The sequence below is a fragment of the Myxocyprinus asiaticus genome, chromosome 21 (assembly GCF_019703515.2).
Source record: "Myxocyprinus asiaticus isolate MX2 ecotype Aquarium Trade chromosome 21, UBuf_Myxa_2, whole genome shotgun sequence".
Classification (NCBI taxonomy): Eukaryota; Metazoa; Chordata; class Actinopteri; order Cypriniformes; family Catostomidae; genus Myxocyprinus; species Myxocyprinus asiaticus.
The window spans coordinates 25902717-25920821 of record NC_059364.1 but is presented as its reverse complement, the minus strand read 5'-3'; the positions used below and the strand labels follow the sequence as shown (position 1 = coordinate 25920821).

The following is an 18105-nucleotide window of genomic DNA, read 5'->3' as shown; positions in this document are numbered from 1 at the left end:
ATTTCAGCCAATGTAGAAGGCTGTGTACATTTGCAAATACTGTGCAAGATCTATGTTAAGAATGCCACAAAGATGCAGCAGCATATAGCCAAGTGCCCAAAGTTTTTTCCAATATTTCCAAAATTCCCCAGCTTAACTTCCCATAGAAAGTTTCTGGAAAGATTCCGGAAATTTTTCGCCCCTTTGCAACCCTAGTGGTGACTGAGGCTGCATAACATCTCCTTTTGTGTTCCACAGAAGAATGAAAGTCAAATGGGTTTGAAACAACATGAGTGAGAGTAAAGGCTGGATTACACTACTTAACTTTTAACACCAATGTTAGGCCTGATTTGCAGTCAGGTCGAGTCAGTGCTCGTTGATGCTAATCGGCTCCAGTCTTCAAATTTTGGGCCAGTCAGAGTTAACAGATTTTACCAAATATTGTGTTGTATATATACTGTAATGGTACAGAGTATGATTTCTTACCCTCAGATTATGATTCTATCTAGTCAGAGTATCTCAAATGCGTTTGATATTTTAGCGCCATCTATAGAGTAAATCTATTAGTAAGTGAGGCTTCATGACTCAAATCTCAAGTCTTACAGTGATCAGCCAATGGACACTGAGTATGCAGGGCAACAAAGCTCATGAAATGGAAATGGCGAACAAGCACCAACTAGATAACTTTTAACATTACATGCCTCCAACTCTCATTGCAGTCTTTAGAGGTCACACTGGCTGCGTCTTCCCACCCAAGATCGCACCCAAATGTGCTTGGCACTTTTCTTTTGTGACACAGATTAGCAGCATCAACAGCAGCAGCAGTCAAGTCCCGTTCATCCATGTTTGTTTAGACCATTCACATGTCTCATAGTAACGTGAGAGTGTGTTTCTGCGTGATTTGTTCCAATCGGATCTGCTTGACAGTCGGGTAGTGTGGGATCCTCAGTCGTTTAGTGTGCGAGTTTAGTTTTACTACTGCATTTTGAATCCAGTCTGCGGAAACTTCTTGAATGAATGAATTTTACACTTATAAAGTGCTTTTCTGACACTACACTCAAAGTGCTTTACATAGGAAACAGGGGACTCTCCTCAACCACCACCAGTGTGCACCATCCACCTATGACTATGGCAACGGCAGCTATAGTACGCCAGTATGCTCACCACACACCAGCTATTGGTGGAGAGAAGAGAGTAGAGTGAAAGAGCCAATTCATGGATAGAGGTTATTAGGAGGCCATGATTGATAAAGGCCAATGGGGTAATTTGGCCAGGACATAAGAAGTGCCCTGGGATTTTTAATGACCACAGAGAATGTCTCATCCAAAGGATGATGTCTTTTTACAGTATACTGTCCCCATCACTAAACTGGGACACTAGGACCCACACAGACTGCAAGGTGAGCACCTCATACTGGCCTCACTAACACCTTTTCCAGCACTAACTTTAGTTTTCCCTAGAAGGTTTGAACATGAACACCGCACCGGTGTGAAAATTATGATACCATGGCAAGTCAAGTTGGGCTTACTGCTTGTTGTATTGCAGCCTGTCGGCCAGAGAGTAGAGTAGTGTGTTGCTGGACCAAGGCCAGGTAGAAGCATTATATGTGATTAGAGGCTTGTTCTGGACAGTGGGATGAAGAGCTTGAGGTGTTCCATAGACTATCTTGTTGCATAACAGCAAAGAGACCAACTGCCATGGGAGCAATTGTCAGAAAAGTTTAAGCTTTATCCTGCCTCCCACATTCTCAGTCAAATTAGATGGTATTGATTGAGAAGGGTTTGGATTTAAGCTTTGTTGTGCAGGAATCCATTTGTAAGCATTTATATGCAAAAACTTTTGCCATGCAGTTTATAGTAGGGATGTGCACGAGTAATCGACTAATCGAGAACTCGTTCTGTACCAGCTAGTCAACTATTAAAAACACTACTCGAATATTGCAAATTAATTTTCCTTTGCACATTTGTGTGCAGTGGACAACATTGAATTATCCATATAAATTAACTTTCCCTCTGGATCTCTCACCATATCTCGTGTTACAATTGAGTCCACTGGGGGGTGCTGTGGATATGTGTCGTCAAGTTGTTGGATGAGAGGAGACATGATGGCATCTGTGTGTGCTTTCAAGCAAAGCCAAGTGTGACTATACTTGTAATGTTTGGATTATTTTTTTAATTCTGCTCTATTGGTATTCGGTTCATGTTTAAGTCAAGCATACCAACAGACAAGGATTTGTTTTTATGGTGGAAAGGAAGCGGTATGAGAAACTCTGAAGCTTATCAGACCGGTATGTGCAGTAAATATCCGAACACGGGCAGAGCGCATTCGATAAAAAGCCAAATTTCACCACATGTTTTTCTGAATGCCAGGAATTGATGGAACATGTGAAATTATAAAAATGTTATGGCCTTTATGTAAACTCAGTTTTTATATGTGCATTACCCTAATGCCATCAGTATTGGTTTCTATGTAAGCACCGGGTGAGTGCAAATGTTTTTGTTTTTTTCAAATCTTTTAAATGTTTTCATGTGCTCCAAAAAACTGTATTTGTGGTACTAGGCTACCATTTGAAAAATACAGTAGGTACTTATTGTTTGCAAGTTCCCATGCTGTCAGGTAAATACAATCATGCTTGGCTTTGTAATGTATTTCTGTCTGTCATTCTGAAAGAAATTCTTCTGTACATTACTAAAACGCTCCTTTTAATAGTAGTAGCAGTGTTTTGACATACTAGACCAGCAGTCACCAAATAGTGGACCGCTGTCCAGGTCCGGACCTCGGACTGGTTCCATCACTCAGTCACCCAGTCACTCAGCACGCCCTGGATTAGAACTCGCGACTCCAGGGGTGGTAGTCAGCATCTTTACTCGCTGAGCTACCCAGGCCCCAGACTTTTACATTTTCAAAATTTTCCCTCAAGGGATACCTCTGAACCCCCAAACAATATATTTCCTTAATAGTCACAAGGCCTCCTGTATCCCTTGAGTATCTACAGATATTCAGATAAATTGCTTCAAAATGAACAGTTGATTTTATCTTTTAATATTTATAACAAAGTGCTCTCGATTGATGAACTCATTGAAATATTTTAAACTTTTGGTAGAAGATCCCCCAAACCCATCTACGTTGGCTTTGTGTCTGGAGCCCCAATGTCCTAATCCTTGTCCAGTTTTAAAGAGACTTTTGATTTCTTCTTTTACAAAGTACTATTACTGCCAACTTGGAAATTTACAGTTAGGCCTACTATTTAAAAAAATGAGCATTCCTTATGTCATTTCATAGCTATGCTGACTACTAACACCATGTAAGTTATTGTCCGGACCTTTGCTGGGAAGGAAATCTAGAGACCGGCCTCTACCCCTGTACTAGGCTGTCTTTACAGAGTCAGTTAAATTAATTGGTCTTTTTGATCACTAAACCTACTTTTGCTTTTTCAGGGAACAGAGGCATACAATTTATAATTGTGTATAATAAGATGAATTACATTTTTGTTCCATACCTTCCTGGCATTAGAAATAGGCAAGCAGCAATCCACAGTAAATCTTGTCTTTTTGATGACTTAACATGATCTGCGAATCCAGATTCGCTGAGTGAAACTCTGAGACATGCTTGTTTACCAGCTTTTGACTCACCAAAACCATGTGGCCACCCTTGTTTACAAAAAGTTACTTCAGGGCCTAGTAAGACCGTCTCAGCCACTGTCTGGGAGCTAATGAGGACCTTACAGTAGACACTGCTAGTTCTGTTTTCAGCCAGACAGGATAATCCATCGTCTGATCGGGCTAATCCGCCTGCTTGAACTGCCATTCGACCTACTTCATGCCCTACCGGCCAAACATTACAGCATACCTGGGAGGTGAAATCCTCCCAGATCCACCATTAGCTATTGAGTGTTTGTATGTATGTTGATGTTTGAAACGCAATTATTTTCTCTCACTAGCATCTTAAAGGTGCTGTGCATAATTATTATTTTTTATTATTTTTATGGTTTGGTGCCTCTGATGCCACAGAAATTAAACACTGCACCTTTAAAAAGTGAACAGTACATGTCATGCAGAAAAGTCAGTAATTGTCATTGGGTTCATCAGATAGGACTGAGCAAATCCACGAAAATGTTAACCATACCATAGAAAAATAAAGTTTTAATCAAAGGCACAAAACCTCGTTTAAATTGTTGATATATGTCTATATTGTAATGTATTATAGTGCTTGAATTAATTTTAATGGTGTGTGGTGAGCATACTGGCGTACTATGGCTGCCGTTGCCATAGTCATAGGTGGTGGTGCACACTGGTGGTGGTTGAGGAGAGTCCCGTGTTTCCTATGTAAAGCACTTTGAGGGTAGTGCCATTCATTTTTAGGAAATGCCATTGTTTATCCACCTCACATGAGGGGTGCACCCAGGGCCGCCGATAAGGGGGGACAACTGGACCTTTTGTCCCGGGCCTGGGCTTGAGGGGGGCCCTGACTGGAGGGGGGTCCACAGAAAGGCTATTCCATATCGTAGAGCACATCTAAACGCATTCAGTGGGAGATGCAGTGCTTGAAATCAACACCCACCAAATGCATGTAGAACTCCGTCACTCTTATTAGCCACTTTGGTGGTTATGGCCTTTATTGTTACAAATGCCAATGTTTAAAAAATGCCACTGTTTAAAAAATGGAAGAACAATGGTATTTTTTCATGAATGCAGTTACAGTTTGTGGGATGGGGGATTTTGGCTAGTGAAAATGCTCGGTGGCTAGTGACTTTGGAATACAACTAGCCACAATGGCCGGTAAAGTTCAAGCCCAGGGGAGACTCTGTGTTTCTGCGAAAAAAAACACGGAGACAGTGCGCAACCGTGAAAGCCATCTGGGTAGCGCATGTTGATGGGATAACTTTTCGCTTCAAATGGTCTCCCTTCGTTACTTGAAATACTTATAAAAATGCATTACGGACACTTCATATCAAATCATGTGTATGTCAATGAGAGAATCATAAACTTCCACAGCTCGTTCTTTACTATTATAATTCTGACAGATCACTGACTGGCTTTGATCTGTGACTCGTTTCAAGCTACTACATCTATAGCTTGTATTTAGGAAGGGACCATTTTGAAAAATGTTGCAATTTGAATTGTTAAATGATAAACAATCTAATATTGCTGTGCTACTCTGCATGTTCTGCTTATTCTTTACTCCCACCAGGGCAACACACGCTCGTGCATCACTGTCTGAAGCTTTCAATGCAGACTTCAAAATGTAGCCTTTTGCGGCTTAGAATTCATGCAAGGCCATATTGTGATTTTAGTCTTATTACAATTCATTATGCAGCCTTGATGGATATCGGACAGATGTCTTAGAGAACAAAGTCTACAACTTTTTAATGTTTTGGATGGTTTTCCCCTCATCATGTAAGTTCTGCTTTCACAACTGTCACGTCCGTAACGACGGTTTTTCCCCATTTATGTGAAAACAACAGTTAATAAAAATGTAATCTTACATGTTCTTATGAGTGCCAACCCTCCTACATTATGTGGCTAGTATTATTTCCGGATTGGGATTTTCAATTCACAGAGTTTTTACAAAATGTGCAGTCTTCCATAAACTCATGTCTATGTTAGTCACTTTCGTAACGCATGTTCATTTCATGATCTAAAGTGGAAGAAAACTTGTTTAGAGTGAAAACTCTTATCTGCAGGTGTCTATGATTATTCATTCAAATTTTTCAATATACTGGTCATGAGTACTTTATATGTAATGTTAATTTTGAAGTGTCACGTCCATAATGCTGGAATTGCCTGACTGCATAAGTTATGTAGAGTTTATCCTAAAACAAATGAATGATAACTTCTTGGCCACTATTCTTTCCTCATTGCCCAGTCATTTTCAAGGGTTTCCACTAGTCGTTTGGCATTCTAGACATCACTGATCATATGACAAAAAACTCTAAAATATATCTTCTAAAGATACACTTCTAATAGTACCTTCTAAAAGCTTTGACAAATCTGGCCCAAAGTTTAGACATGTTCTTTGAAGAAGGATGTTTTACCCTGTGGTTTATAGACAGCTTTTTTTTTTTATAGCGAGTTTAGGCATTTATGCGGTTTCAAAGCCATAAACACAGACTCACAACCCAGTGACTTAAGCAGAGCAAGGTCAGCTGGTGACTCAGGGCTAGGTAAACACACATCTTGGTAGAATTTTTCTCTTCAGTTCTTCTCTCTCATTTCTTTAAAAAAAAAAAAAAAAAAAAAAACATTTCTGTTCATCAATTCGCAACAGCTCTTGCCATCTCTGTTCCTGTCTGCCTTTTCCTGTTAGTCCGTTGTCTTTGGCCTATGTCTTTTCTCTCTGTGATTTCCCTCTCTCTTTTTTATTTGGCTCTGTTCCTTGAAAACTGCCCTCAAGTCTGCTTGTGTTAAAAGCACATAAGACACTGAAGGACATAGGCAGATTTGTAAACTTTTGAGGAACTGTTCGAAGCTGCAGCATTTAAACTTCCTACCAGGAGCTTTAGCTAAAACTAAGGACGATGGTCCACCATATCCTCCTCCTCACCGTAATGCAAGTGCACTGGCAGGCCAAGTGCTGCTAATATAAGCCTGCCTGTGGGAGACTGGCTTAAGAGCCACGTCTGTTACGTCACTTACAGAGTTATGTAAGGCTGAATGATTAATCGAAATAAAATCGAAATGGCATGTGACATAGTGCGATTATCAAACTGCAAATGCTGCAATTGATTTATATAAATAGTCTGCACACGCTAAACAGCGTGCCTCAGACACATCTTAATACCAGGTGTAAACGGGGCCCATGATTCAGTGAAATTAGGAATTGGGAGGGCGATAAGCCTTTGAATGATGTTTTGCACAAAAGAGGACGGTTTGATCACTCTGTTTGGCTCGATCGCTCGATTAATAATATAGCTTAATAATATTATCAGAAATAAGTAATTATGTACAGCCACTGAATATTGATATCTCTTTGTTCAAACACTAGCCAAAACTTTTAATGTTTGAGTACTTTCCTCTCAAAAAAGGATGCACTTCCAAAAATATGTTGACCTACCATCTGCAACAACAGCTGAGGTAAATGCATCCTACACTTTTTCCTTTGTTAATTAATCTTTTTAAAAAGTAAGTTGTAGGTCATAGAGCATTTTGTTTCTCTTGTGTATTATCCATCACCTATACAAGACTGTGGTGAGAAAGTTGTTCCTGGTGCTTGTTTAACAAAACCAGAGTACAGTATCAATGTCAATACCCATGTCCCTGGATGAAGTATGTCTTGAATCTATTAATACTTCTTGCATGCATACCTAAAGAACGTACTGTTTTACTAGCAGAGAAGTGCATCCTTCATCAAATAGAGAAGAGTGGATAAGAGCATTTCTCTGCATTAAAAGGCCATTGTCAACTCTTACTTCCTGCTGTGTACCACCAAAATAAAAGATTCCGCCAAAATAAAGGCCTGCATAGCTATAGCACCCTTTCTTGAACAGTGTTTCTACGGGCAGTAGAGCATGTTTGCCAATTAATTATTTTTGGTCAAGTTTTTTTTTTTTTTTTTTTTTAATGTTAATAATCATTTCGCAGTTCAAATCACAGACACAATATTTTTCAAAATAATCTCAATTAGATTTTTTTGTCATAATCGATCAGCACTAGAGTTATGTCAGAGTGCTGTGTCGGAGAGGTAGATCTATGAGTCATGTTGTGGAGCAGCAGTCACAAGTACATTTGTGGACTACGTGCCCTGCCCTGTTAGAGGTGGGTTGAGATCACTGTCCATCCGCAACACTCAACGAAGGATGTTCTGTAATGCTGGCTTGGAGTGGACAAACAGATAAATCCTTGTCTGCAAGCAAGTGTTATTTTAGCCAGCAGGATGAGATCTGAGTGTATCAGATTGTAAAGGAAATTATACAGCTACGTTGTCAAGACTTTGCGGTTTGTGTTTTCTGAAGCGAGTCTGTTCCCAATTAAAGGGTTAGGGTTAGTTTTAACCTCCCAATTCAGTATTACAGAATTATTTATTTGCTGATTCGCTATGTATAGTGTTAAGAAACCCATGTTTAATTACTAGGCTGCATTATGTCCATTTGATCCCAAATTGACGCGTTTCGTAGGGTTATATGGAGGCTAAGATCAGCCCTTTAACATAGTATCTATTTATTTATCAGGGCCTGAAATTCATCGTGGGATTGTGGGTGTTGCGCACAATTTTAATAATTCCCGCAAGTTCCACATTCATAGTGCAGGAAAGTCCCGCACACTTTTATTCACTTTACAGTGCAGCTGCGAATTATTAAACCAATAGATACAGATGAACAAATCAAATCAATAAACTTGTATTTGTATCAAACTGTAACTCCAGAAGATGCGCAAGTAAATCCACTCTGTCTCTCCTCTCTCTCTCTCTCTCTCTCTCTCTCTCTCTCTCTCATGCAGCTGTCAGCAGTGCGTTGAGCGCTTGTTGAGTTTATTGTGAGCACGTGCAGTGAGGGAGCGCTTTGTTGGATAGTTACTGAACTTAAGATGTTATAGATGTATAAACTTTTCTAAACCTGTTAATTCGACATGCAAATGGCATTATACTGCGTCTCCGTTAGCAAGTGACAAGATAAAACTATCGCTCCTGTTAAAAATGAACAAAGCTGTTAACATTGCAAACATGATGTTGGAGTGATCTATAGTTTTGTCATATCTTGGCGCTCCATCATTAGTCATAATGCAGTACGTTGAGAAGAAAGGCAGAAATACCAAAAATGCTTTGTGTACCAGCTGCATGGTGAAGAGAGACACTTAAACACCTGTTACATCTCTCATCTCCATCTGTCCATCCAGGGTCGGAAATTAACAGGGGCTCTGGGCAAAAATGCCCCCTAAATTAAAAATATGGGGGCAAAAAATGCCCCCCGCAAAGAGTTCTTGTATTTTTTTTAATAACATCTGATAGCCTATAGGCCTACTTCCAAATACATACATCATGATCTTCACTGGAATTTTCTCTGAACATAATTTGTTTTGTGTTGTCTGTTGTGTAGAGTCAGTGGCGGATGCTTGCACCATAAACGTGCACAAACGGGCACTCACTTCTCACGCTCCACAACAGTTCGGTGTCGTGCTCACTCGCTAAATTACATGACCGTTCGGTCCTTCTGTTGAAAATATACTGTCTTAGTAAATAACACTGTCTATAGCCTACTTACCTGCCCATCTGTTCATCTCACTTATGCACCTCGCTGTTTGAAAAGCCTCCTCACCTGCTAGAAGCCAAAAGTGTGGGAGGGATGGATGTTTTTTATTTATTAAGTTAATCATGTCTGAGAGAACACAAAATATAATGTTACCAAATGCTACAATGTAGTTAATAATAATATTAATAATATCTGAATAAATAGCCTTGATGTGAAATAAATGATAATACAATAATGATTAATAATACAATAATCATTTATCATTAATAGTAATCATTAACCACTTTTAGGATATGAATCAAATCTCTGACTAATTTTCATTGTGAAATGTATTTTTTTTTTATTATTCAATTGGAGTTCAATAGGAGTTGTTAAGTTTAAGCTCCTCATTCCAAACCTGGAGAAATGCTGTCATCTCCTCCTCTATGTCAGTGCATTAGTTTTATAGGCTATGTTAATTGAATTGACAAAATGTTTGGAAAAATTTGAATGAAAAAGTTTTGTTTCAGTAACAATGCACATTATGCAATGTACAAATCATGCAATTTTGTAATTACTGAAACATGCTATTATTAAAATTGAAATAATTAAAGGATGACAGGGTCATTTTATAAGGTTAGAATAGAAAAATGTTTGCCTTTGTAAAGGTAAAAAAAAAACTGACCCTGGAAATCAAATATTGCCCCTTATTGAAAAAGTTGATTTCTGACCTATACAGGAATTGAGTGAGATTTAGGTGAGTTTGTGGTAAAATTTCAGACGTTTTAGTGTTACGAGTTTGATCCCCCCCATATGAGCTGTGTAAGGAGGGAATTCCCCCTCATTTTCAGAAATTAATTTTAGGCCCTGATTTGTTGAATATTCAACTGTATTTGTAATCTAAATTATTTATTAGATTAATTGTGCAGCCCCAGCAATTGCTGTCACTTATGCCTCCGAAACCGCAAACTGTCATTGAAAATGAATGACTTCTGGTCGATTTTTCGCTGCAAATCACTACATGTGTCAATGTTCCATTAAATTGGATTGAGTGTGTAGAGATGTTAACATTTTTATTTTCGTTTTTTCCCCCCCTAGATTTACAGTGTTGTGAAGATTCACGCCCTGCAGACTTATTTACAAGCAACAAGAGGACAAGACACATGCCGCCAGTCTACACACTGTTGCTACTGTTTAGTGGAGTAACACAGAAAGCTGAAGCTCACCACACCTTCCACAACCCAGAAAACTATGTGTAGAGCGAGTGTGAAATTCCACAACCAATTACCTGAGAGAAGTAGTAGTTAACAATTGCAAGAGAGAGCATTTTTCTGTCTGATGCAAGAGGACAATAAGAAGCCAACACCCTTGGATAAACGCAGTTTCCCCAGAAGAAACTATTTGGATATTTTTTTTGTTTCAATAAGTTTTTAACTTGAATATTTGACACACTTCTCTTAGATATAACGCTTTAATGAATTACTCCTTGCCTTTTTTGAGAAGATGAATTTGAGATTGTTGTTATGAGGAGAGATGAGTTAGAACTATACAGGTTTCCTCCACCATGTCATGGAAAAGAAACTACTTTGCATCTGGCAGCAGTGGGTTGCAGGGAATATTCACCCCACGGACCATGACATCAATCGCCCCTAGCAAAGGACTCATCAATGAGCCAGGACAGAACAGCTGTTTCCTGAACAGCGCTCTCCAGGTAAAAGGACATATGTTCATGCCTTAACTAAAACATGGAAACATGTTCATTCACACACCGTTCGCCATACTACACATTAGGGCTGGGCGATATGGTCCAAAATTAATTTCTTTGTATTTTTAGGCTGAATGGCGAAACATGATATTTATCTCAGTATTTTCTACAAAGTGGACTAAATGTTTAGTTGTAAGTCAAAGCCACATGTGAGATTGTAAATGAAGCTTGCAACGCACTTTGTTTCGGGGCAGAAGACTTTTCGGGCTGCAAAGGATTCGCAGCCGGGGTTGCAGCAGCAGCACGAAATTTAACACATACTAAAGTTTATGTTACTGTTGTAAATGGTGGAAGAGATTTGAAGTGCTTCCACTTTTGGATGCAACCTGTTTATGGCATTCTCTACAGTTGGCATGCAGGGCTCAGCATCAAGTATTGTGATGTGCTTGTCCTTCGGACTAGTAAATTGGTCATTCACTTTTCCGAGTAAAAAAGTTACTTGTCCAGAGAGAAAAAAGGACATGTATCGGTTACATGCTTAAGTAAAGTCAGAGTTTCTGTTGTATGTTTTCTAATATTAAGACATGGCCAACCTAATAATATTATACCTATGCAATCAACTAGATTCTCTGGGACATAAATGTAAACTGCGCAGGATAGGGGAGGTTATTTTTTGTTACATGTACGCACAGTAGTCAAATAAAGGAAAGGATCAATCACCATCATTTACAGCAGGGGTGCTCACACTTCTATGGAATAAGATCTACTTTTCCATAATTTTACTGCAGCAAGATCTACCATATACAATATATACATTTATCGCAATACCAAAATTTCAGTAGTCTTTAGTGAAATGTGATGATTTTTGATACCAGCTTCAATACCACAACAAATAATAGCCTGACACTAACTAATTTGTTAATTATAAAATAATTAAGTTCTCAGGTTATTATTCAAGAGTAGTAAACAGTCAGTAATAAAATAACAAAAGAAAAGCAATGGATAGAAAACCCCCCCACTATAGAACAAAAAAAATAGTGTACTCAGAGCACCAGCACATGTAAAGTTGTGCGGAGAGTGTGAAAGAGGAGAGATGCAAACACGGCACGGCTTTACGGAAGAAATGGGTTATGCAACGCAACATCAAACTATATCGATATAAACTGTATTGTCTCATCCTATATCTCATTTGAAAATATATCGATATACCTTAAAAAGTCGATATACCGCCCAGCCCTACTACACATGAGCCACACACAGGCATACACACAATGTACTTTCTTATCTTCTCTTATACTTGAATCAGTGGCTTGTATTTCTTGTAAAGTTGCTCAGATAAAGATGTGACTCATGAGTCAGAAATGACTACTGGTACTCATGTTCAGATGAAATATGACTTTTAGTGCCCAACCGATATATCGGTCGGCCGATATTAGCTTTTCACCGATATATCTGTATCGCCGTATATTTTACCGATATGCGCCAATATGAAAACTTTTTTCAGAAAATATAAGTCAGAAAACAGTGCTTTAGAATTGGTGTCATAGCGTAGTTTGTCCAGCAGAGCACGCTCCGACTCCATTGTTTACAGAGCTGACTGAGCTGATGGTGGCTCTGCAGACAGGGCAGAGTTAAGCGGTGCGGATTTCTCTTCTCATTAAATTGCTAACTAGTTTGTGAAATACATAATGGAAAGTTAATATACAGTGACCCCATCATTTTATATAACTAATATAATGTTAAGCCTGTCCCTGACAACCATGTCACTCCTGTTTATAACATGTGTTTGCTGTTAGCCAGCTATATTTTGTCAGTGCAGTCAGTAATGTAGCAGATTGAAAGGTAAACATCAGAGCGTCTTTTTGCAGCTCAGCAGACAGCAGTGCGGTGGTGGATTGTGTGTGGTGAGTGTTGATTTCATGCTTCGCTGTTACCTAGTTGGTGAGACACAATGCTGGAAAGTAAATAAAGTCCATCTTTTACTTTCCTTGGCAACGAGCTTATAGCTAACTAGCTAACCACGTAGCTACTTTCATACCTTGTCAGCGTGTAAACATGTATTCACCAAACTGTTTTGTTTAGGATTCACAGTTTGGTACCCCCTTCAACCGAACAATTCCAGTTGTTGCATTTATAAAATTTAATATTTAAAAGTCTGGTTTTCCAGACATTAAAATAGGATACGTAATAAAAGTAGATTTAATAAATAGTATATTTGCCCTGTTTAAATAATATATAGGAACGGTATCTTAAATAAATGAGGGGTGATAAATACTAATACAACAGCCTGGAAAAATAGACATTTATTAATTTTAATATCCTATATATTTTGAATGTGTTGAAACTTGACACCGGACGATGCACCCTAAAACGGCACCGTTAGATCGGTTTCATGCTGAAGAGCCGCTTAAATGTAAGTTTTTGTTTGTTTTTTTCTCTCTCGTAAATGTAAATGAATGTAAATGCCAACACTATCATATATGTCAAAATGACTAAAGCCTGTCAACCAAAACATGAGCTCATTGATGTCATTAAATGAGTCTGCTTTTTTATTCCATCAGTTACTCCTGGTCAGAGGCAGCCGTATATATTTAGTTTATACGTAGGGTTACGACCTACATAAATTTAATGGTTTAACGCTCAAATATTTATTAGAGCGTAAATTGTGACTTAGTGCCCATTTATGCCACAACTTGGCTAAGTTGTAACGTACGTATAGCTGGTGCAACCGGCCCCTGATGTTTATTTAGCTATTTATTTTATTTTTATTATTGACTGATACTAAAGATACAGTACTGATTTTTATTTTATTCATTTTGTATTTAAATGGTCAGCAATTGACTTATACTAACAGTAGTGATGTTTATTAAGCTATTTATTGTATTTTTATTTATTCTTTATTTTCTCAGTGTTCATTTCTAGAATTTGTTGACAGTGTATAATAATAATGTCAAATATTCTTTGATAAAAATATTTAAGAAAGCAGCCTCCTGAGTACCTTTGCATAGTTATATCGGTGCAAAATCACTGCACAATCCACATAGAAAAAGTCTGTTTTCATTCTAGCTCAAAAATGAGCTATGACCATATCGGTAATCGGTGAAGTTTCCCCCTCTAAAATCGGTATCGGTCTCAAAAATCCCATATCGTTCGGGCTCTAATGACTTTATATGGTGCTGTTAGGTATGCATCTCTTGCATCATGTGGCTTCTGTGTAGCACAGTGTCTGTGTGGTCTCCTAAAGTTAGTGCAATCTGACAGAGAATGTTTAGTATGCAGGTGTTTGTGTACATGTCTGAGCAAATGGATGGTGGACTTTTATAAATTAAAACATTGAATCACAGTGAAAATGGTGAATCACTGTCTGCTGAGGGGTTTAAATATATATATATATACACATCAGTTGAAGTCACAAGTTTACATACACCTTAGCCAAATACACTTAAACTCAGTTTTTCACAATTCCTGACATTTAATTGTAGCAAACATTCCCTGTCTTAGGTCAGTTAGGATCACTGCTTTATTTTAAGAATGTGAAATGTCAGAGAAATAGTAGAGAGAATTATTTATTTCAGCTTTTATTTCTTTTATCACATTCCCAGTGGGTCAGATGTTTACATACACTTTGTTAGTATTTGGTAGCATTGCCTTTAAATTGTTAACTTAGGTCAAACGTTTTGGGTAGTCTTCCACAAGCTTCTCACAATAAGTTGCTGGAATTTTGGCCCATTCCTCCAGACAGAACTGGTGTAACGGAGTCAGGTTTGTAGGCCTCCTTGCTCACACACGCTTTTTTAGTTCTGCCCACAAATTTTCTATCGGATTGAGGTATTACATTGACTTTGTGGTCCTTAAGCCATTTTGCCACAACTTTGGAGGTATTCTTGGGGTCATTGTCCATTTGGAAGACCCATTTGCGATTGAGCTTTAACTTCCTGGCTGATTTCTTGAGATGTTGCTTCAATATATCCACATAATTTTCCTTCCTCATTATGCCATCTATTTTGTGAAGTGCACCAGTCCCTACTGCAGCAAAGCACCCCCACAACATGATGCTGCCACCCCCATGCCTCACGGTTAGAATGGTGCTCTTCAGCTTGCAAACCTCACCCTTTTTCCTCCAAACATAACGATGATATTATGGCCAAACAGTTCCATATTTGTTTCATCAGACCAGAGGACATTTCTCCAAAAAGTAAGATCTTTGTCCCCATGTGCACTTGCAAACTGTAGTCTGCCATTTTTATGGCGGTTTTGTAGTGGCGGCTTCTTCCTTGCTGAGCAACCATTCAGGTTATGTCGATATAGGAATCATTTTACTGTGGATATAGATACTTGTCTGCCTGTTTCCTCCAGCATCACAAGGTCCTTTGCTGTTGTTCTAGGATTGATTTGCACTATTCGCACCAAACTAGGTTCATCTCTAGGAGACAGAATGCGTCTCCTTCTTGAGCAGTATGATGGCTGCGTGGTCCCATGGGGTTTATACTTACATACTATTGTTTGTACAGATGAAAATGGTACCTTCAGGTGTTTGGACTTAGGTTATACTTAGGTTGAAGTCATTAAAACTAATTTTTTAACCACTCCACAGATTTAGTTTAGAACATCTACTTTGTGCATGACACAAGTAATTTTTCCAACAATTGTTTACAGACAGATTGTTTCACTTTTAATTGACTATATCACAATTCCAGTGGGTCAGAAGTTTATATACACTAAGTTAACTGCAGCTTCAAGCAGCTTGGAAAATTCCAGAAAATGATGTCAAGCCTTTAGACAGTTAGCCAATTCGCTTCTGATAGGAGGTGTACTGAATTGGAGGTGTACCTGTAGATGTATTTTAAGGCCTACCTTCAAACTCAGTACCTCTTTCATTGACATCATAGGAAAATCAAAAGAAAAATTTACAAATACAAGTCTTTTTCATCCTTGGGGGCAATTTCCAGATGCCCGAAGGTTCCACTTTCATCTGTGCAAACAATAGTATGCAAGTATAAACGCCATGGGACCACACAGCCTTCATACCGCTCAGGAAGGAGACACATTCTGTCTCCTAGAGATTAATGTAGTTTGGAGCGAAAAGTGCAAATCAATCCTAGAACAACAGCAAAGGACCTTGTGAAGATGCTGGAGGAAACAGGTAGACAAGTATCTAGAGCCACAGGAAAATGAGTCCTATATCGACATATCCTGAAAGGCTGCTCAGCAAGGAAGAAGCCAATGCTCCAAAATCGCCATAAAAAAGCCAGACTACAGTTTGCAAGTGCACATGGGGACAAAGATCTTACCTTTTGGTGAAATTTCCCTTGGTCTGATGAAACAAAAATGGAACTTTTTGGCAACAATGGCCATTTTTATGTTTGGAGGAAAAAGGGTGAGGCTTGCAAGCCAAAGATCACCATCCCAACCTTGAAGCATGGGGGTGGCAGCATCATGTTGTGTGGGTGCTTTGCTGCAGGATGGACTTGTGCACTTCACAAAATAGATGGCATCATGTGGAAGGAAAATGATGTGGATATATTGGAGCAACATCTCAAGACATCAGCCATGAAGAAAGCTCAGTCACAAATGGGTCTTCCAAATAGACAATGACCCCAAGCATACCTCCAAAATTGTGGCAAAATGGCTTAAGGACAACAAAGTCAAGGTATTGGAGTGGCCAACACAAAGCCCTGACCTCAATCCGATAGAAAATCTGTGGGCAGAACTGAAGAACTGTGTGCGAGCGAGGAGGCCTACAAACCTGACTCCAGTTACATCAGTTCTGTCTGGAGGAATCGGCCAAAATTCCAGCAACTTATTGTGAGAAGCTTGTGGAAGGCTACACAAAACATTTGACCCAATTTAAACAATTTAAAGGCAATGCTACAAAATACTAACAAATTGTATGAAAACTTCTGACCCACTGGGAATGTGATGAAAGATCATTCTCTCTACTAATTTCTGACATTTCACATTCAGAAAATAGTGATCCTAACTGACCTAAGACAGGGAATGTTTTCTACAATTAAATGTAAGGAATTGTGAAAAACCGGGTTTAAATGTATTTGGCTAAGGTGTATGTAAGCTTGTGACTTCAACTGTATAATCATAAACCGCTGCAGATAGAATACAGGGCACGTGGTGCCCTCTGGCTGTACACGCTGAGCAGCACAGCAATATGAAATGATTTATCATTACTATTCAACTTGCAAAGTTTGTCAAAATGATCGATTGCCAGATGTTGGCTATAGATGCAGTACCTTTGAAACATGTCACAGAACAACATAATAATTAGCGATCTAGCTGAATCATCATGGTAAAAGGAGCGGTGGATGCTTGATTCTCCCATTTATAATCTACCCATATGATTTAATATGAAGCGCCCGTAACTGTCACGTAACTAACACTTTACTATGGGTATTTAAAGAAAAGAAAGGAGACTGTTTATCAACTTGTATATGTGCATGATTGTTGAGCTACAATCACATTGTACAATCATTCCGGGAATATTACTGGTGTCTTTGATATCAGTCTCCATGTTGTTAACGTGTTACGTTCATTTGGAGCATGCACACGTGCAGCCTGATCAGATTGAAGGCAGCATCAAGCCAAGCATATTTTTTCTTTTCCTTATTCATTCTTTGGTGGATTGACAACATATCTAACAAGAGCGTTTACTAATAATTTCAGGCAAAACCTCGATTCCTCGATTTATTTTATTTTTTTCTAAATCGTGTCAAAACGTAAATTAGAATTTATCAGAAAAATTGCTCAGTCCAACTGTGAGCAGGACCAGACAGAATCTGTACATTCAGAACTTCGCATAAAATCGCAGAATTGTGACATCTGTCATTCATAAAAGTTTAAGGTATCCCCCTCCCATGTATGTTTGTTTAATTAAATATTTTCGCTAATTTCTTTATGCTTTCAGCTACCAGTGAGAGAATAGTACTCTCAGCTCTATTTAATATATTTTACTAAGTTCTCTTCCCCCTAAATCCCTTCCACAGAATTCCACAGATTTTCCTTCAAAAACAGTGAAATTGCAGAGAAAGAAAAGTACACAGATTTCATCTGGGCCTGCTTGTGAGTAATTCAGGCTTTTAAGAATATTGCAAAATGTGTAAAAATATCTTAATTACATTAGGTAGGGTGGTGATGTATTTGGTAATAGTTGACCCTAAAGACATCAGTACCTAATTTGCATTTTGTTTTTGTTTTTTCACATGGGAAAATACCTTATTAATTGGTCGATATCATTAGCAGTGGATTA

At 38.5% G+C, this 18105-nt stretch overlaps 1 protein-coding gene across 5 annotated transcripts in view; it reads left to right on the top strand.

The window, feature by feature from the left end:
• The window catches only part of LOC127412489 (inactive ubiquitin carboxyl-terminal hydrolase 54-like), an 80173-nt gene that overhangs the window by 29645 nt on the left and 32423 nt on the right, over nucleotides 1–18105 (top strand). For all 5 annotated transcript variants that reach the window (XM_051648892.1, XM_051648893.1, XM_051648891.1 and 2 more), the window contains exon 2: nucleotides 10241–10853. In XM_051648892.1, coding sequence (XP_051504852.1) covers nucleotides 10707–10853 — 147 coding nt within the window. In that variant the 5' untranslated portion in view covers nucleotides 10241–10706. The remainder of the gene's footprint in view (nucleotides 1–10240; nucleotides 10854–18105) is intronic.